The 20,925-nt window shown below is 55.8% G+C and overlaps 1 protein-coding gene across 1 annotated transcript in view; it reads right to left on the bottom strand.

The window, feature by feature from the left end:
* CORO2B (coronin 2B) overlaps positions 1-20,925 on the bottom strand; it is a 31,555-nt gene continuing 10,630 nt past the window's right edge. Inside the window, exons 3-12 of the mRNA XM_059823595.1 lie at positions 9,455-9,571; positions 4,792-4,941; positions 4,250-4,414; positions 3,517-3,633; positions 3,313-3,417; positions 2,882-2,978; positions 2,235-2,347; positions 1,439-1,529; positions 1,193-1,332; positions 1-657 (exon numbers count right to left, since the gene is read on the bottom strand). Coding sequence (XP_059679578.1) covers positions 526-657; positions 1,193-1,332; positions 1,439-1,529; positions 2,235-2,347; positions 2,882-2,978; positions 3,313-3,417; positions 3,517-3,633; positions 4,250-4,414; positions 4,792-4,941; positions 9,455-9,571 — 1,227 coding nt within the window. The 3' untranslated portion in view covers positions 1-525. The remainder of the gene's footprint in view (positions 658-1,192; positions 1,333-1,438; positions 1,530-2,234; positions 2,348-2,881; positions 2,979-3,312; positions 3,418-3,516; positions 3,634-4,249; positions 4,415-4,791; positions 4,942-9,454; positions 9,572-20,925) is intronic.

The following is a 20,925-nucleotide window of genomic DNA, read 5'->3' as shown; positions in this document are numbered from 1 at the left end:
GCTGTAGCCCGGGGACACTCACAGGCTGCTCCTGCCAAAGCCTGGCCGTGCCACAGCCACCGCCCCGGCAGCACCGCCGCCCTGGGAATGGTCCCGGGCCGCTTCCGCGGCAGCGTGCTTTTGTGAATTAAGCCCCTTCCCGCACCCCGTTCCAGTTCCGCACCCAACCGTCACATTTTTTGCATAGGAAAAAAAATTAATAGCAACGAAGCATGGCGCTTTCCCGGGGAGTCGCCGCCGCCTCGGCTCCCCCGTGCCGGTGAATCCCGACGGAGGGGACACGGCTCGTCTACTTACTCCAAGACCATCGCTGGGGCACGCGGACGCCCCAGCCGCCTCTCATGCAGTAGCTTTCGGTTACAGCGGTTTTAGTGCTAGACAAGACTAGGAGGACGTATTTCCAGTTAGCGAGTGGGCTCTTGGCAGGTCACTTGACTTCTGGCTCATATTCTGTGTAAGTGGATACAATAAAATTAAAGAGCGAGTATAAACAAAGAAAGTTTATTTATAAAACGTCCCTGGAAATTAGTTATTCTTCGGGCTGTTACGTAAGTTTTTTAACTCCAGCTGTAGCTGTCGGATCCGTATGTCTTTCTGCGAGAGCTCGTCTTTCAGCCGCCGGATCTCGTCTTGCTGTCGGAAGAACATCCGAAGGAGCTGGAAGGGAAGGAGGGAGCTGGAGGGACTGCGCCGGCCGCTCGCCCCCGGGGCTTTGCCCTCCTGCCAGCCCCTGGAGCCGTGCCGGGGCAGTTTCATAACTCGGCCGCTTTTGCAACACGATGTCATCTGCCGCGCTGCCCGCTCGCTCGGATTTAATATTTCATCCTCCGGCTCGGGGATGCCCTACGCATGCAATCTGCAAACTCAGCTCCAGCAAAACAAATTCCTGCCAGGACCAAGTGCTGATGTTTCCCCAGCACCTCCGTATGATGTTCCCGGAGGAGGATTTTAATTCAAAAAAAAAAAAAAAATTCAGGAGCTTAACGCCGCTCCTTTTGGGTGCTCCGTGGTTAGCGCGGAGCGGGATGCTTCAAGCCACAGGGGAACACGCTGCCCAGGCACCACAGTTTGGGAGTACAAGCAGAGACCCTCAGAGCGGTGGCTTTCCAAGCTGCACCCAGAAAACGTCCCCCTCGGCCAGCGACCGTCCCCTCCCGTCCCCGTGCCCCGGTCCAGGGCTGTGCTGCCCTACCTCGTTCTCCGTCCGGGGCGGCACGTTCTCCAGCAGGTCTATGCCGTTAACCACAACACTCTTCTTCTCCCTCACCGGTGCCTTAAAGACGATTTTGGATGTCTTCTTGTAGCCCTCCTTCAGCGACATCAGGATGGGATCTGAGTGGGGCAGAGCACGGGAGGGGGGGTCAGGGGGGGCTGCGGCCCCGTCCTGCCGTTTTGGGGGCTCCGTGCCGCCCACCCAGCGTGGCACCGGCAGCTTTACCTCGGTTCACCCCGCTCAGCCATTCATCCGGCGTGAGGGCTGGCTCCGTACCCGGAGTCATCGGGTAAATGTCCTCTTGGTACGTTTCTGACTAAAAACACGGGGAAAGAAAAGCAACCGCCTCCGTGAATCTGCTCACAATTTTAACTACACGTTGCAACGTGCTGCAAACAGCTGCGCTCACTCCTTTGGCACGCAGCAATGCAGCCACCCAGGGCGTCCCGGGAAGGAATAAACTGGTGGTTGCACCATTAAGTTAGACGAGAAACGCCGGCGCTGCCTGCTCAGGGCACACGCGGTGGAGCTGGGAAACGCCAGCCAGCCGCCGGCAGCAGAGCGGAGGGGCCGGAGGAGGACGAGCGGCTGCTGAGCTGCGGCAGAGCCCGGGACCGGCGGCTGGGTTTGCTTCCAGCCGCAGACGGCGCTGGGAAGGCAAACACCAAACCCTGCTCCAGCTCCAGCTCCGAGAGATATTTTACCAGAAAGAGTCCCCAAACCTCAGGCGAGACCCGCCCCTTGTTACCTGTCGCAATGGACCAAGCAGATTTTGCACAAAACAATTGCATCAAGGCCAGGAGCAATGCAGAGCTGCATTTCCTAAAAACATTCCCATTCAGCCTTGGGTAAAAAAAAGCCGGGAATCCCACGTGTAATGACTGGGAGGTCTAAGACTGGTGGAAAGAGACCCAGCCGTCAGACTGGTCAGCAAAGCGGTGCAAGAACGGGCATCCCCATCACACCGTCCCGCTTCGGACACCCCCGGACGCCGCTCGCCCCCGCGCCCCGAGGGACTCACCCTCCTCGGGACGATCATCGAGATGGGTTCGATCAGGCCCTTGAGGGTGACGAGCTTGTAGAAACGAAAGACCTCGCAGGCCGACACGTCCAGCCCGTGCTTTGGCATCACCCCTGCGGAGGAGGCGCAGACAGTAACGCCCGGGTGCTGCAAACCCCAGGCAGCCGGCTGGGACCTGTGCCCGGCACGGAGGACCCCAAAAGATCCTTGGTCTCCATCAGGAGACCCAGGTCTTTACTGAATTAATCCCTGCCACCACCCTGGGGACCTGGGGCACAGACTTGGGCCGCACCAGGAGCATCTGCAGGGATATTGGGAAAGGGATGAGCAGCTTTTATTCAGGACAAATCACAGGAATCACTGATAACCCCTGGTAAAGTCGTGGCATGTGTGACAGCAGGAAGGGTGTCACCGGGCATGCGCCTGGCCGGGACCCAGCCCCAGCCTGGCTGCATCACCGCAGGAAGGACAGCACAGCAATGCAAACACCGCCCTGCATGCGCCGCAGCCCTGCGTTGATGCTCCGGAGCCGGCACAGCGCCCGCCAAATCTGTGCCAAACCCATTTACAAGCGGCATTTAATTAAGCACCTTCCATCCACCTTTTGCACGTTCAGAGTGAAGGGTCAGCAGCAGAGCCATCCTTACCCAGTCCTTTCTGTGGGGCCGGGGAGCGAAATTCCATGAGATAACTCAGGTAGGGCTTTTCCGAGCCGATCTCGTAGTACCGAATGTTGCCGTCGCCCTGGAGCGAGCGCAGGGAAGAGGGACAGTTTACTTTGGCAAACATGGGGTTGAATAAAGACGATAGCCACCCCCAGCACCCCGTCCTTGGGACCTGCTGCAGGGAGACAGGCTGGGGATGCTGCAGCCCCGTGCATCACCCAACGGGATGCTGCCCACTCACGCAACAGCAGTGAGCACCGCTCCAAACCAGGGTTTCGTGGCGTAACGCTTTGCTCGGGGCTCGGCATGGCCCTGCCAATGGGCCGGTTCTTTGTCTGACGCCGTTTGCCCCATCATCCCCCCAGGAGATGCTGCAGCCCCCGCAGCCGCGGGATGCGAAGCGCAGCCCGTACCTTGCCAGCCAAGTACAGCATGTGAGTGTCGGCGTCGTAGAAAGGGAAGAGGAGACCCGAGAGCCCGTCAATCTCCTCCTCTATCAGGGGCATGGACAGGTCTTCCTGCGCGAGAGGAAAAAACCACTTTATTAAGCAAGATGTCCCGATGCTCGTGCTGAGCGGGGGTCCCAGTGGGGATGGAGCGGGGGTCCCGGCACCCACCTGGTCCCAGAGAGCGATCTGACGCGTGTTCCAGCGCGACACCCCCGTCGTCAGCAGCCGCTTTGTGCTGCCCAGGAAGACCACCCGGTTGACGCGGTGGTTCTTGCAGCTGGCCTCCTGCAAGACAGGAGCGCGCTCGCCGGCAGCCCCCCGCCCCGTCGCAGCCCCCAGACCCGGCCCTCGCCCTGGGAAAGCCCCTTCCTTGGCAGGTACCCCGACCTGCCGCCCCCCCAACGCCTCTCCCGCCTCATCCCGGTGAAACGCCGGCTCCGGGCTGGTGGGGTGGCAGCCGGCACGGAGGTGCCGTGATTCAGCCCCTGTCCCTTGTGCAAAATGAAATTGCCCATCTCCCCTAATATTAGATATCACCTTTACTGAGGTGGTCTAATTACCACCACCTTCCTCCAAACTGTGCCTCCTTCTGGAACTTTCTGCAGCCCTCCCAAATTTCTACTATTTTCCATAAACCCTTAATTAATAAAAGAATAAAAGCCTCCAACTCCTGTGCTCGGCACGAGGCTGAGCCCTCCCCATCACCTCCACCTAATTAAAACAACCAGCCCCTCCCCACAGCAATTACCCGCAGACCCTGACAGATGCCAAACATCACATCACGAGTAGGTACAGTACCTTGCAAACGTTTTTACACCTTTCAGCAGGATTCCTCCCCAAGATCTTATTCCTGCCCCCCCCATGCCATGAGCACGCAGCCCCCCCGGCGCGAGCGCCGCACCTGCAGGACCCTGCCGGAGCGCGGCTCCACGACCCGCAGCTTCTTGTCCTTGCAGGTGGTGGCCAGGAGGCTGCCATCGGTGTTGAAGGACATGCAGAGGATGACGTCCGTGTGGCAATCGATCATCTTCACCGGCTCCCCGATGTCCAGGTTCCAGATGAGGACCTGCGGGAAGGGGGGAGGCTGCCCTGACGTCTCCACTCCTGGAGACCCCCCCACCCCTCCTGCAACCTCCACGTCTGCTTTGGGCATCTTAATATCTCCTATTTTGGCTGAAATCACCTCCAGAGCCCCTCTCCCTCCTCCCAGGGCTGCCCTGCAGCTGCTGCCTGTGCAAAATTAAAACAGTCCTTATGACGGGGTGCAAGACCTCGCGCGAGGGAAGGTACCGTCTGCTGCAGGCACGGAGGGTCATTTTCTTCCAGCCGGCAGGACCTTGCCCTGGCTGCACGCCGGTGACTCCCGTCCATGCCACGAGCAGGGAAAAGCCTTTGGAAGGGCAGCCCTGGGCAGCGCAAGGAGCGGGGCCGGGCAGGGCTCACCTTATAGTCGTAGCCGGCGCTGAAGAGGATGTTGTTGGTGGTGGGGTGCCACTCGACGAGGCCGACGCGCCGGCTGTGCCCGTACAGCTCCAGGACGGCCTCTGTCATGTTCCTCTTCAGGCCGCCCTCCGGGATCTCCCAGATCCGCACCTGCGGGACGGGGCAGGTGTTGGGATGGGTTTGGGAGCGCCGGGAGGACCCCAACACCTGCTTGGGGGGGTGCTCTGAGCTGCTGAATCCCCGCAGTGCCCCAATGCCAGCGGCCTCATCCTGCACCCTAATGCATGTCCTGGGGTCGATCGGGTCCCCTGCGAGGGCAAGGGGGAGCACGGAGAGTCCGTCCCATCGGACCAACAAGCACCGGGGGGAACGGTAGCCCAAAAAAAGGCAGCGCTTTCACCCCTGGACTGTGGGTGCTGAGGAGAAGGACCCGGGGAAGCCGACGCAGCGCTCCCGGGGGAGCGGGGCCGGGGAAGAACCCCCGCTGCCATCAGCCTCCGTCTGCCCAGTGGGGAGAACCTGGGTTAGGAACAAGCCAGAAAAGCCCCTGCAGAGAAGGTGCTTGCTGAACAAAAGGAGGTGACGCGCTGGGACAGAATATGGCTTCTACAGCGTCTCCTCCTCAGTGAAACAGCTCCAGATAATGCTGTCAAAGAGCAGTTAGGGACGCTTTCACCTCCGCGGCAGCTCACCGGTATGAAGCCGAAGTGACACGTCGCATTGATCTAACCCCCTCGGTCTGCTCGGCGCCCGAGCGCCCTGCACCCATCCGAGCCGCGAGACCCAGGGTCCTGCCAGCCCTGCGGCTTCCCGGAGCCACCCGAATCCCGGCAGGGTTTGGCGGTGCGTACAGGTCCCCGCGGGTCAGGCGAAGAGGTGAAACGACCGAGTTTTGCACCCCCATCTCCTCCCCACGGCAGGCTGCCTTGGCCAGCATGTTCATCCTTCCGGGAGCCTTCATCTCATCCCAGCTCTCATTTCAGTTGCAGACACGTCACAACACTTAAGTAACACTCATTAAAAAAGCCGAACAATATCGACTGCAGCGCACAGCCTGTGCAAGTTCCCTTTCGCCTCCTCCGCCAGCACCTCGAAAGACGAGCTTGCCTTTGGGCAGACGCGGTGGCCGGGGCCGCGCTGCCCCAACGAGTACCACCGAGTTGAAATAAAGCTTTTCCAGAACAGGGAATATCGGGAAGGCTGCTGCCTGGGGAGGACTCATCCTGCTGCCCCTTCGGTCGCTCCTCTCTCTCTTCACCAGCATCCGCAAGGATCCATGCATGGGCTGAGCTACAGCGTGGGGCGGGGGGGGCAAAAAATTCATTTGCAATATTGCAGTGAAAAATCTGCATAAGGATGTACGGGTGGAGCGGTGAGTTTTCTGCCCAAACCTGCACATTTAGAGGTGGGAGCCACCGCTCTTCGGGTTGCCTGGGGTGCAGAGGAAACGGCGTTACGAGAGAGACACGGTTAAGAGGCTGGTTTGGCTTGGAGGGACGATTCTGAGAGCATCAGCGGTTTTCAAACGAGGCACAACGCGAGGAACAAGCAACACAACCCTGATCGCCGGGTGTGGAAGGAACCGGTTACGAAAGCGGAGGGTTACGAAACGGCTGTTACCAAACCGCCGGCTGTGCCTCGCTCCGGCGATCTGCATCCACGAGGTCTCCGAGCGAGCTCTGCAAGCCGGAGAGGTGCCTGCCCGCGTGCTCGCTGCTCCGGGCATGCGTCGTCAAACCGGGGGGGACACAGGGAAACCTTCACGCGCTCAGCCGACATGCCCAAGCTCCCTGCATCGTCAGGGTCTGCTCAGCTAGGAGCTACCTCTTGCCCTTCGCTGGGCAGGGAGCCGAAAGGTTGGTTATTAAATGCGTCCTGCACCCATGCTCAGCTGGGAAGCACCCCTGGGGCTCTGCAGCGTGGCATCACCTCTGCGGTCTGCTCCTAACGGACTTGCATCAGTCCTCGTGTCTTGCAAAGAAAGGGGGTGAGTGCCAGGGACAGGCTATTTTAGGCAGGTTTCCCCATTACCACGGTCACTGTGACCTGAAAATAGATGTGTCGGAACTGATTGCAGTACTAATGCCCTTCTGTTGCCAGTATAGGCATAGCTGGAGCTAACCCAAAATTCAAGCGCTGGGTTTCACAACCTCACAGAATCACTACGGTTGGAAAAGACCTGTAAGACCATCACGTCCAACCATCACCCCAACCCCCCCATGCCCACTAAACCATGTCCCGCAGTGCCACGGCCACACGGTCCTTGAACATCTCCAGTGATGGTGACTCCACCACCTCCCTGGGCAGCCTCTGCCAGTGCTCCACCGCTCTCTCAGGAAAGAAATTTTTCCTAATATCCAGCCTGAACCTCCCCTGGCACAACTTGAGGCCGTTTCCTCTTGTCCTGTCACTTGTCACTTGGGAGAAGAGACCAACACCCACCTCCCCACAACCCCCTTTCAGGTGGTTGTAGAGAGTGATGAGGTCTCCCCTCAGCCTCCTCTTCTCCAGACTGAATCCTGAGATGGAAACAACGCTTTTGGAGAACTCTCATTAAAAAAATCATAGGAACAACCCTAGAAGCGCTGTCCTCCACCCTCCTCCCATGACCCCAGGGAGAGCAGCCAGGGTGGGACGCAGCCTGTGAAACCGGAGGCTTCCTCTCCCAGCCCATCCCAAGAAACCTTCTTGATAAAATTTTCCCTGAAATGCGCCTTTCCACAGAGAGACGTATCCTGCAAACAAAACACCGCGCTGCACAATCCCCCCTCCAGCTCTGCGTGCCGCATCAGCTCACTGCGCCGGAGTGCACGGAGAGCCCCGGCACAAAGAACACGCAGAGCCTGAAACACCCACGGAGATCAGGTAATTCCCCTTTTAATCCTCCCGCTTGTTTTGTCCTGCCCTTTAAAATCTCCTTCCCAAAGAGCCTTCACAGCATTTCAGCAACTCGCAGCACCGCAGCGGGGACGGGGGACTCGAGGATCAGCCGTGCTGCTAATTGTCCCGCGAGGAGAAATAATGAATTAACGGCCCCGGCACCCCACGGGAGCGCCTCAGGCGAGGACAGACGCCGTTATCCAAGCAGGGACAGACAGGTAGGGATGGATACAGGCTTGATAGCGAGGGAATAGTTACAGGAGGGGTTTCAAGCAGAGCAATAACCCGGGTGGGCTGCAAGAGATCGCTCTCTGGCAAGGCAACATCTAACTGCGGCTGTTAATATCGGATCCTGTGGAGCCATAAAATCCTCATCACCCCCTTGGAGAGGATTAACCCGCAGCGATGCCCCAGGGACACGGCTGCACGCATTGCCCTCTCCGTGTAGGGCATGATGGAGGGAAGACACGAGTCCGGAGCAGGACTGGCCGGCTGCGTCGCCGTGCTCATGGCAGAGCCTCCATGTCTCCCAAAGCGGTGGTGGCCCCAGCCTGGGACCGACGCTGCCCCGGGTGACAAATATCATGCGAATACCCTGTTTTCTGCAGCTTGGACTGCGCGAGGACCCGAGCATCCTCTCTCTTTGATAAAGATTGTTGGCCTGAACCTCGTTAAACCTCCTGGGAGAGAGCCCGAAGGTGCAGGACCTGCCCATAAGCAGCACCCCAGGCGTGGGGTGGCACCCGGAGCCACGAGCCCACCCAGCTGTGGGGCCGTTCCCCTCCAACTCATCTCCATCGGGGGGGAAACCCCCCCACACCAGACAGCCTCAGGGGCAATGAACTTAATTTCCCAGGTTTAACGATGGCTCATGAAGTCTCCCAGTACCCTCCCTATCTCCCAGCACCTCCCATTCCCCGTCGACTGTACAGAAAAGGTTATATATAATTTAAAGTGGGAGACAGCTCACCATGATTCATGGCCACGACCTGAATTTTCTTCCCCTCTCACTATCCTCCTTGACAAGCTTTCAGCTAATAAAAAATGCCAATATACTGAAGGAGAGGACGAGGCATTAGGTGATAACACAATGAAATGCTAAGGATCAGGCGAAGCAGCTTTGTAACTGGTTAAAAACTGGGTCACCCCAAACGCCAGCTTTTGCCGTGCAGAATGGGCGATGGTTTCTGATCTTCTCCCTTGTGCAAAGGCTTTTTTTCCTTTACGATACAGCCTTCGGGATGGACTTGTTTGTGTCCAGAAAATAAAGAGGAGGAGGATGCAAATAACAGCTACGTAAAGATGACCCGATTCATTATCCCCCAGCTTGCAAAACTGCCTCTTGCTCATATCACTTGACGGATCGGGCCACGAGAGCAGTCGCAGCCCCTGCAGTCCCCAATAGCAAGGAGGATTAATAATAGCATTGGGAAAAAAAAAGAAAAAAAAAAAAGACCTTGTTGTGCACAGCTGTACGGCTTATCTGCAGCAGGGGACACAGAGCAGTGCTGTGACGATAAGTGGCAGTGGGGACAGCAGAGGAGCTGGCACCGACCACAGCCCCTGCACCGCCGACACAGGAGCCGGGGATTGGCACAATTTGCCTATTGCTCTGCATCAATCTCTTACCCCCTCTCCGTTCTTGAGACCGCTGAGCCATCACCCCCCCGCCGTGCCTCCGGCAGCCCCTCTCCCGCGCCTCGGGGTGTATAAATTAAAGGCGAGAGGGTGTAGGGAGCTGCACGAGTCCTGGGAGGTGCCAGCCCAAAGCATCCCAGCTCACCGAGGTGTCTTCGGAGCATGACGCGATGATGTTCTCAATGAAGGGATTCCACTTGATGTCCAGCACGTTGCCCTGGTGACCGCAAACTTTGGGGTAGTTTGGTTCGATCCGGCCTGTCTGGAATTAGAAACAACCAAAAAAAGAGAGGAAAAAAAAATAATTTAGTGATAAAATTGGTAGGCTGGAGCCCTGTTAGGGGAGCAGGCTCTGTAGATTGCTCCGGAATGGGGCTTTTGGCTGGAGGAGATGCCCGGCTGAGTCGCGGAGTGGTTTTACCCCATCAGTAGTCCCAGGGTGGTCGCAGCTGATCCGTGTACAAGAAGGGGTTTCTGCAAACACAGCCCCCGGGGCTGCTCCGCGCGAGCACCCACCCAGCCCCAGTGCAGTGAGAAACCTTTGCGTGACCATCCGAAACCACGGGCAAAAGGGCTGGAAGGGCCTCGAGAGGCTCCAAACCAATCCTCGGGCCTCAAGGCAGACCAGCCATTGGGTCCCGCAGGGAATGTTTGGTCCTCCCTTCCCAAGCTTTGGAAGTGACGTTGAGCAAGGTATGCATGTGTGCTCTGCAGGACAAAGCCCCGGCGACTTCAGGATCATCAACACTCTTGCTTAACGACACTAATAACCTAACCATGACACTGCTTGATGGGATCCTTCCACAGGGATGGAAATCCTTGCAAGACCGGACGGTCCGGTCTTGCCATCCCAGCAGAGCGAGGACCTGCAGAGCTCCGCAGCAGAGGACGGTGCCCGGCACTCGGCGCAGCCTCCTCTTAAGGTTCCCCATTGCAGATGGGTTGTAGGAACCCCAGCTCCTTGCAGGGACCTTGCGGGGTGCCTCCGCGGCCGGCCACCCCGCCGCCCTTCCCTCCCCTGTGCTGGCCCCTCGCCGCAGCCCGGAGATGGTGGCACGCCTGGAGCGTGCAAACTAACTAGGTCAGCACGACACAGCCACTAAATATTTCATAGCCCTTCCAGCACTGACCTTTTAACATATCGAGCTCCGGCTCCATTTAACGTGAACAAAGAAATGCACAGAGGATAACACGCCGCATTTTTACCATCCGCAGCTAAGGGCAATGGCTAGGAGTGCTCTGGGCAGCCGGATCAGGCCCAGGGGCTCACCCCTGCGCCATCGCTGCTGGAAAGGTTTATTTGAATTAATTTGCTCCCAGGGAGACGCAGCTACTAATTGCCGGGCAGCCACGGTGCCCACTGCAGCGCTTCATGGTCGGTCGCAGCTGCGGTGAACGCCAGCCGGGAGCAGGGCGGGATGCATGGGCAGGGATGGAGATGCAGAAAACAATCGCACGAGGCACTGAGAAACACAGGCAAACACAACCCTCCCCGAGCCCGCTTTATCAATTTTAAAATACTTTTCATAGGCATTATTATTAGAGTGAAAAGCCAGTTCTTGCTCAAATTGCTACAGCAGCTCTAAGTCATCCTTTGGACATGGCACGTATATAAGACGAGAACTAGGCTGGCCTTAAAACACCGGGGACTTAGTTATATAGGTCATTTCAGTTATCAACGTAAAGGGAAAAAAAAATAGGTGCCTGCTCTCGCTGCCTTCAGCACGTGAACAAACGGAGACCTCCAGCTCCATCACCGGCTGGGTACCAGGGTCGCTGCCAGTCGTTCCCCTCCGCCCTTCCATGCAGTCTCTTACAAACACTCATTAAGTCCCCGGCGTGTGACAGGATCACCCGTTAGCCGGTCTGTGATGAGCACTTAACGCAAGACTGATTTCTAACCCATGAGCCTCTTTCTAATTATGGCACGTTACGCAAATTCCCTACCCATATGGCGCAGGGTTCATTCTCCCTTCGGTGATTGATACCTGCCGGTGTGATTTTAACCTCGATTAGGGCCAATTTCAGGGGTGTGAGGGCAGGGATGGATGGAAGAGCCGGCTGCGCCCGCCTCCTCCTTTGGCTGCCGACAGCATCGCTTGGGTTCGCTCAGAGAGCCTGAATTTTGATCATTCTGCCCGTCAGCAACAACCCAGCTCAGATCTGAGCTGCCACATCAGCCCTGGACTCTTAACTGCCTCCTGCCATCCACTAACGCATTTTCTTCCCCACATTTACCCGGCAGCTTTGCCCCAGATAAGCAGCCGTGACCGACGGACACTTTTCCAACATTATCGAACAGCTGAAAGGGCATTTTCCCCGGCCCCAGACTTGGGTTTTATTAGTGCTATTAGAAATCAGTTCAGGTTTTTAGGGCTAAACCCAAGCAAAGTGACTTTCTGACAGTTTTGCCAGGGTGACCCAAGCCTCCGGTGGCTCTGGATGGTGCCGTGGCCGGAGGGATGGTCCCCTGAATCCCCCCAGCCCCTCATCCCCCCTCCTGCACCCCCCAGATACTTTTCTTTGCCTAGATTATATCAAGCACCACTGCAAAGACTGGAGCATCCCATAGGAAGGGCAATACATTAAAGTACGCATCACCCATGGATTTTAAATTTTCCTTTTACTCAGTGGCAAAGACAGCCCCTTGGGAAGTCCCCGTCACACAGTGGGGGGGCAATGGCCCCCAGAATCTCAGGGATCCCCCCAAGACACTACGATCTCCATGCCGGGAGCCAACGGTCCCCGGGAAAAGCGAAGCCCAAGGAGGAGCATCGACTGACCGAGCACTGAGAGTACGTGTGCCAAAACGCAAGGCGAATCATTAGAGAAGACAAACCCTTCGTTTAAATAAAAAATAAAGTCTTTCCAATGCAGAGCCTAGAAAACAGGTTTGATAAAAAAATTAGTTTTCCACTAAATCGAATTTTCCAAAAGGGGCGGAGGGGAAGGTTTAGGAAAATGTTGCTTTTCACTAAAAACATCTCAATATCTAAAACTGGCAGTCACATTCAGCAGCTGTTTCCTCGGGGCCCCGGTACATCGGGTGCCCTTGGTGGGCTGGGCACCCAGGAGGGATGCTCAGGACATGGGGAGAGAGCTGCCCATGGCCTGGGGAGACCCGCAGAGCCCCCGGCTCAGCTGCTGCCTTCACCCAAACTCCACTGCAAAAATCACGCCATGAAAAGTTAGGAAAAAAATAAATCTGATTTTTCACATTCTTTAAGGTTTCCCATAGAAAACAAAAATAATACTGCCCTCCTTTGGCAGGTGGGGAGGGGCTGCCATGGGTGGGGAGAGCTCAGCCCCGTGCCCCACAGCCCTGGAGAGAGGAGGGGGTGCTTGGGGTCTCATCCTGCACACGAGCATCATGCGGAGCAAAGCGCGAGCTGTGGGGATGCAGCCCCCGGGAACAAGCAGCCAACATTTGGGAAGGAAAAACCTAAAGGTGAGACACGGAAGGCGGAGGGAAAGGCAGCAACGTCGGTGCTTCGTCAGGGCACGAAGCTCTGCCTCCCGGTACCACCCAGCCTGGGGATTAATGGGATGCAAAGCACAGCTTTATGGGTTAATATATTAAGTACCCCAGCAGCCTTCGCTTACCCAAACGGCTCAGATTATCTAGCTTCCCCCCTATTTTCATATTTGCATTAGCATGACATTATTAACACACTGTCTAGAGTAGGAATTCACATGGCAGCTGCTAAATTCCAGGCGGACAGACCTTTTAACGGCACAAGTTAATATGCAATCGCTTTAATTTTGAGCAACCAGCCGAGTGATTTCCTTCGCAAAGCAGATTTGATGGTTTTTGTCAAAATTCATTAGGCTTTCAAGAGGACAAAACAGAGTTTGGGTACTAGGGGTAGATTCTGCCCAAGAAATCAAGAGCTTTGATTGAAGTAAGTTGAAGGCAGCCAGCGTGCAGGAGCTGCCACAGTGCCCGTAGCAAGGGACAGCCCTTGTGCGAGAGCAGTGGCGGGTTGTGCCCAAGCCCAGGGCACCTGAAAGAGGAGAAGGAGCCAAATAAAGGAAATAAAAATAGATATTTTAAAAAAAAAAAAAAATCAGGGATTCATGCCATAGCTTCCCATTTAGTCATTCTTAGAGGGATCTCGCCAGCAGCCGTGCATTAAGCTGCGGTGAATCCTAATCGCTGGATCCCTGACCCCTGGCTAGGGGAAGCTCAGTGACCCAGATACCATCTCCTTAGCAAGAGCGTGCCATGGGGCGGCTCTCCGGGCTCCGGCAGCTCGGTCGTTTTCCACGGCACGCCCTGGAAGGAGCAAACCTGCCGGCAACTTCAGCCCCTCAAAGCCCTCCCTTCGCTGGAGCAATTAGGAGCACTTGAAAAGGAGAAAGTTCTTTGTATTATGGCTGGGGGAGAAAGGGCAGAAAGGACAACGAATTTTTGAAGCTGGTTGAATTCAGTTATTTTGCTGCTTGGTGGCCAAGAAGGAAGCCTCCCCCGGGGACGACTGGAACAGCAGCGAGGGCAGAGCCCAGGAGGGACGGACGCACGGCTCCGGGAGGTTGGACTGCCCCGGGAAGGGGAACACCATCACTAGGAGCAAAGCCTCTTTATTCTTAGAAGCATCACTTTTAAGCACTCTGAGTCATCAAAGCGTTGCTGTGAGCGGTGTGAGCTCGCGAGCAATTTTGATATCAGAGCCCATCTCGTGAACCTCTTGGCCATCATCATCGGCCTCAAGCAATGGGAAGTGCTATCACTTCAGACCCTCTAAGCAGCACGAGCATCAGTCTCGCGATGGCAGGACTCCACATTTGCTTTACGATCAACTGGATAAATCATTTTAATATACGCATTTCATAAAACCTGCTTTTCACCAGCATCCCTGGAAACACAAACCCAGAATGTTTCCAAATCCTCATGCTTCCTATGAAGCTCTACAAGTGGGGTGAATACCTTTATTCAACTCTACCCTCAAACCAATCCCGCAGGGAAAACTTTACAGAAACAACAGCAGCATCCACCCAGCATCAACACCAGCACCTTCAGCGCCTGTCCCCAGGTGAGGAACCTCCCGAAGGAAGGAGCACCCACCACCAGCCCCGGGGACCGGGCAGACCACCCTTCCCCACCCAGCAGCTTTCCCCAGACGCTCCCCGATCCCTTATTAGCTTTTAGAGGGGGATCAGGGAAGCGCTGCCTGAGCCGCAGGGGATTTACAGGGTTTCCCAGGAAATCCTTGAGTACACACAAGTCTCCAGTGGCTGAGATTAAGCGTAAATACATTTACTACTGCCTTTTTAAAGAAGGTCTTTCCCACTCAAGAGCCAAAGAGAAGGAAATTACACAGATTTCCCCGACCCGGGGCAGATCCCCGGCTGATTTTGGTACAAGGGAAGGTCGCTGCAGGTTAACTGATCGTCATTAGGAACCAAGTTGAAGGGAACCGGCACAAGCGAGAGAGAAATTGGACAAACCCTCAGCAGGGACCCAGAAAACCCATTGCCACGATGCGCTGCCGGCTGCACATCTCCCCATGCGGTAGCAGGGAGCAGCCCCGGCTGAGAGCCCATGGGGACAGGGAGGCAAGAGGAGGGCTCCAGGCACAGCTGGGCATCACATCTGCAACACCAGCTATGTAAGCAAAGGGCGGTGAGAGCTTGAACGCGGGGGGACAGGTTAGTGGGCAGCGGGGGTGTTGCACCAAGAGACAGCGCTTGCTGCCCCAGTCACTGCATTTGCACAAATAATTCCCCAAGGAAATTCCCATATGCAGGTGGAAGGATGCTGCTGCTGGAGATGTTTCTCTCCAACAACCGAATAAATACAAAGACAGATGCTTCAAGCCTTTCTCCACCTTTTCTGCTCCCCCCTAGCAGCCTCCTTTCTGCCAGGATGCTCCTCCAGCAGCTGCAAACCACCAGACGGGAGCGATTGCATGGCCCCAGTTTGGCCAGAGCCAGCCAAGGCCCAGGAGACTGGGCAACCACATGTGTTCCCAGCAGGATCAGCCTCCGGGAGGGATGGGGCACACAGCTGACCTGGCTGGAGGCTGCTCCAGGGATTCTCAGTAATATAAATCCAGAAACAAAGAAATCCATGCAAGCAATCAACAATATCGTTCATCAAAATGTCAATTCCAGGTGCTGGAAATGTCTGAACGTATTTCTGGGTCCTGCAGAGAGTAACCCGGTTGTCGTGAGCACGCTGCCAAGCTTCCCGGCTGCTCTTGTGAATGAGAGCGGTAAGTAAAACGCTAAGCCAAGAGCCAGCTTTCTAGTAAACAAATTCTAAAAGCTCAGCTGATGTTCTGGCACCTTGGAGCGAAGGAGCTATTTAGCCAGATGTGCACCTCCAGGAAAACAACACCAGGAGTGAGAACTGCCGCCCCTTTTCCAGCCTCTGACACCTGGGAAATACAAACGGGGAGGGAGATGTGCTCCGTGCATCCTCCAGCACCTGCTAAAACAGCGTATGCATTCTTTAAATGAGCAGCGGAAGAACGCAGGGGTGTGCAGAGCCGGGCGGGATTTCTGCTCAGCCCTATGGATTTTCTCGCCTGTGCATCTCCCACCCCCTCGGGTCCGCGGGCGCCTTCCCCAGGCAGCCTCGCCACGGCGGGGGAGAAGGGGAAAGCAGGAAAGGCCGCAAGCCAAGCAGGTTTTAGCGACCACCCTCTGTACAGCAAAGCACTCTTAGCCATCCTCTCCCCCCGCAGAAGCTGACCCCCGCAACCGGATGGGATCCCTGCCTCAGCCTCCACACCACGCTCCCTGAGCAAGCATCACAAGTCTCCGTGCCTCAGTTTCCCCAGGAGCGATGATGCTGTCGCTGTCTCTGGCATGTTCAGGGGTGCTTTGGGATAAACAAACGGCCCCAGATTTACCAGGTTACTTGCCACAAAAAATGACATCAAGTTATAGATGAGTTGAGTTAGAGTTAGTTATAGATGAGTTAGTTATAGATGAGTTAGTTACTCTTTTTGTTATACAGCTAAACCATACAAGTGGTAAAGCAGGAGAAGAAATCAGCATTGCTTAATGCCATTTTCGCCAGGATGAAGGTTTAATTATTAGCTACTCCCCTTGTGTGGATATAAATACTGTTAAATTAAATAGAAATACTCTCGGGGGGGCTGTAAGTGTCCCATCTTCTGCCCAGCATCCCCACCGCCTGCGCTTGGGGTAACTGTCAGCAGAGCTTCCCCAGCCACGCTGGACCCTATACGCCCTAAAACCCGCAAAGCGATGCACGCAGCAGCTTTTACAAACAATTTGCACAGATTAAAACCCCGAAGCCTTGCTGCAGAGGTATTTATCTGCACCATAAAAGCAGCAGCCAGGCTCAAGCTTGTTAATTAAAAAGACAAAAGCCCATATAATGTCCCTGTTAAATTGGATTATGGACACTAAAAATAAATCCATGTTTATTGGTAAGAAAAAGCCACTTTTCCCCAGCGAGGAGAGGGTTTCTCTCTGTTTTAACCGGCAGAGGGGGCAGGCAATTGCAGGCAGGGCTGCACTGCCATGGCCCAGCCAAAGCCCAGCTCTCCCCTCCCCAGGCTCGACCCCAGGCTTGGCTGCAAATGCAGCAGCACTAATGGGGCAAAAAAATTCCCAATTTCCCCTCCCAAGCTCCTGTTGGCCCAAGGACCCGCGTTCTCAGACCTCCTTTCCTCCTCCGATCCACCACCAGCTCTCAGAGCAGCGTTAAAATTTTAGGCTGATGCTTTTTGACTGATCCAGGTGCTTAAAACCAGCCAGAGCCCAGGTCTGGGCTTCCCACAGCTGCTCTCCCGTTACCTCCTTGATAAACACAGGGACATCAGATTGTGCTGCAGTGTGGAACAGGAATGCTGAAGTGACAGCTTTTTTGTAAGCCTCAGGTCTTTTTTTTTTTTTCCTGGCCAACTCTAGGTTAAAGGAGATGTCTCCCACTGAGGGTAGAGAAACATTCACAGAAAATCAAAAAAAACCCAAAACATAGTACAAGCAAAGGCAGCCTCCTGTGTCCCGAGTTTAAAGGTAGAAAAGCTCCAAGGACATGAAAATTGGTTCATAGTATAGAGAAATAGAGAAAATTCTGTATTTTTCCTGCAGAAAACCTCCCAGTACCTTGAAGCGCAGCAGCTCCAAGAAGCAAGGAAAGCAGCTGTGTGATGAGCTTGCCCGTTCTCTGCCCAGCCTTGGGAAGCAGGCGTCCCCACAGAGCAGGGCATGCACAGGGGTCCCTTGGGTGATGCCACAAGCACACAGGCAGAGCAGATGCCACCAGGACCCTGAGCCAAGAGAAGCCATCCCGGAGCCAGGGCAGGCTGCCTGTGGCACGCAGCCCGCTCCTCCCGCTCGCCAGCTGCCACCCTGGCACACAGCTGGCGGGGGGGCACCCACACGGGTCACTGCCACTAATCCCACACAGACAAGGGACGGTGGCACTGCTGCTCGTGATACGGGGGCTGCTCCTCCGTTGCATCCCTTTGTGCTGGGTCACGGAGGGACAGGCAGCACACGCAAGCGGTTCCCTGCAGCACGACTCGGGCTTTGCCTGACCGCTGTCCCTGTCCCCACCTCCCCAGGGCCACCGTGGAGGTCTGGGACCTCCGTGGGGATCAGCAATGGGTCTGTCACCTCCATGGGCTCGCCCCTGCTCTGAGCAGGCTTGTACAGGCTCCCACAGCAGCAGCGATGGACACCAGTGTCCCATGGGGACACAGTGGGGCTCAGCCCCCCAGGACCCCCCCACTCACACCACCCATGCACCCATCCATCACCAGCAGCAAGGCAGCCCTGCCCACAGCGGGGTGAGGGATGTGCCCCCCGCTCAGCCCCACACCGGGGGCGCAGGGGCTGGAGCAGCTCACACACAGCGGAGCACGGCCACACCAGGCAGCGCTGGCATGAGCCACGGCTTTGGACTTCAGCTTCCTACACGTAAACAGAGACTCCCCTTCCTGCTCACTGCTTCCTTCGGGCACACAGGCAGATAACATTGTCCAGCTGTGGAAAATAAGCTGTCTTCATCCCCTATAGAAAAAAAACCCCTCCCATTGCAGCGAGCGATGCCATACACCCTCCTCCTGCAAAGGGACCCCTGCAGCACCCCATGGCCACCCCAACAAGCTACACAGCAACAACCCCCTCCCCTTAGAGCTGCCCCCAGCACCCCTCCTCACCCCCAGCCCCATTTATAGGAAGCTAATTAAATCAGGCACAGCTGAGATAGATCCACGTACTGCTGGAGCGTGGTTTTCCCCAGCCCTTTTGGCCAGCCCAGGGCCAGCAAAGCCCCGGTGCCGCCGCAGCGCGCGGGCTCGCCGAGCTTCCTCGCTGCTGGTTGTTGCAGGTGAGCTGCAGCGCAAACACACCAGTTTATTTTTTGATTTATTAACTGCTGCTAAAATCTGTCCCGGCCCTGGGACTGGGAGGAGAGCAGCTCTGGGGCTTTGGGGCTGCAAGTGTAGTATCTTTAACAAGCGCCATGTATTTTGTCCCTTCCTTGGCCGGTGTGCTCCGGGGCCCCCCACGCATTTGGATAAGGCTAAAGCATCTTGGAGACTAAACAGACTGAAGCTGAAGACAACAGTTTAGGGATGGAAACCCCGCCGCAGAGGGGGAAAGCGGGTGTTCCTGGGGCTGCACAGCCCCATCCCAGCTCCGGGGTCAGACACGGATGTGAGAGCCATGGCTTTCCTTTCAGAGGAACAGAAACGCTTCATCGCTACCGATAAAAGCCTGGAAATGCCACGAAATGCACCCCGGAGCGTCTGAAAGCCCAGAAGAGGCGAAGGCTCCTCCACGGGTGACTTCTTTGTGCTGTTGATGGTGATGCTGGATTTCGGTGTTGGCGTTAAGGGATGTGGAGCGCTGTTGGGGCTGTAAAATGTCCAACCTCAGATTCTCCCAATTAAGCGCATTCCCTGCTAAAAAAATGTAGCCACACCATTCCTAATGTTTCTGGGATTTTTGCACAGATTTTTTTTAAAAACGGAGCCCAAATCCTACCTTTCCTATAATTTCACAGGTCCTTCTCGCTCAGCCCCTCTCTGTCCGCACATCCCTTCACGAGGCAAGGAGTATGAGGGTCGGCTCGCGGCGGGACGGCCGGTGCCGGGAACGTGTCCAGAGTGGATGGAGCAGACGCATGGTCCATGCTGGACCACAAACGGGGACGTAATTGCACTGCGCTGCTTTCCTGCAGAACTGCACCGCCCGACCAAGATTGGGTTTTGCTCGTGGTGACGGAGCTCAACCCCGTTATTGCTGACTCAAAATACGCGGGCATTTTCGGCACGGTCTCCTCTCCCCTTCAGCTGAAGCCTGGACCGAATCCTTCTGTTGCTACAGTCTGGGGAGCAAACCGTCAGCTTCTCGAGCCTCAGCCCCAGCATCAGCGCACAAGCTCTCCTTCGCCCACTCTCCGGGGATATTTATAGCACAAAACCATCGCGGTGCTGGGGAGAGGCTGGTTCCCAGTGGCCGAGGCTCCCGAATTTGGGACCCTGCCCCAGCTCTGCGGCAGCGCGGGGCCGGGGGACAGGCTCAGGGAGGACGGGGGAACAACATGCAGCCGTGCTCCGTCTTTCCAACCCGCGCAGCCTTGCAGAAGGGGTTGCACATCCCCTTGATCGCTACGTAAATGCAGGAGGAACCAGCATTCCTGATGTGCAGGCAGAAGAACATATGGCCCAGCGTATGCAAATGCATTGTCACTCGAAGCATAAAGCAGAGGGGTTTCTGGGGAACATTTCTGAGCAGAACAGGGGGCAGAAATGTAGGGGAAAAAAAAAAAAAAGATGGCAGCAAATCAAATCCTGAGTAGATCTGCAGTATCTAGGTTACCTTAATTATGTTCGGCTAAATATGGATGCCAATTAATTAGAGGGCTGCTGATTTCCAAAGAAAATTAGTTTACTCTTAATGAGCTAATCAGTCCCTATTTAAAAAAAAAAAAAAAAGAAATTATTAGATTGTACAAAGGCGTGTGCAGCCACTTGACACGGAGTGCCGAGGTCTGCTCCGGCCGGGATTTATTGGGTGCAGCATTGCCAGGATTTCCGCACAGGGCTGACGATCCCTTCGGAACAGGTTGCAAACGGCATTGCGCTCCCTCTGCTCTTATCCTACTGGGAGCGGGCTACGTTTGCCAGAAAAAAAGGGTAATTCGCTGGCAACGCCGGGTTATTAGCTCAGGATTTAGGTCCACGAGCAAGTGGTGTGTGGATGGACATCCTCCCAGCTCGGGCTCGGTGGAGTGGGGAGGGAGGCAGAGATGGGGCTGGAGCGCTCCGAGTGCTCAGACAAAGCTCCTGGTTTTCCGAATATTAATAGGAGTCAAGCTGTGCGCTGCAATTAAAACGCTGATTATCATTTCTCCCATCTGTAGCTGATTCTACTCCAGAAATTAAAGAGAAATTCAGAAGAGATGCGAACGTTACATGGGGAAAGTCTCTAAGAGGAATGCCAGGACAGGGGGAGACGGAGTGCGGAGGGGAGCACTCCTCCATCCCACCGCGGCCAGCTCTGCCAGCTTCCCCTCCCGGCTGGAAATCCCGGCGGGTTTGGCACTGCGCCTTTGCTGTCCGGGAGCCTGAGAGACAACCACCTCCTCCCCATGCACATATATGTTTTCATACACGGTGCGAATTC

Source organism: Gavia stellata, chromosome 13 (assembly GCF_030936135.1).
Source record: "Gavia stellata isolate bGavSte3 chromosome 13, bGavSte3.hap2, whole genome shotgun sequence".
Classification (NCBI taxonomy): Eukaryota; Metazoa; Chordata; class Aves; order Gaviiformes; family Gaviidae; genus Gavia; species Gavia stellata.
This window is presented reverse-complemented; position numbering and strand designations above follow the sequence as displayed.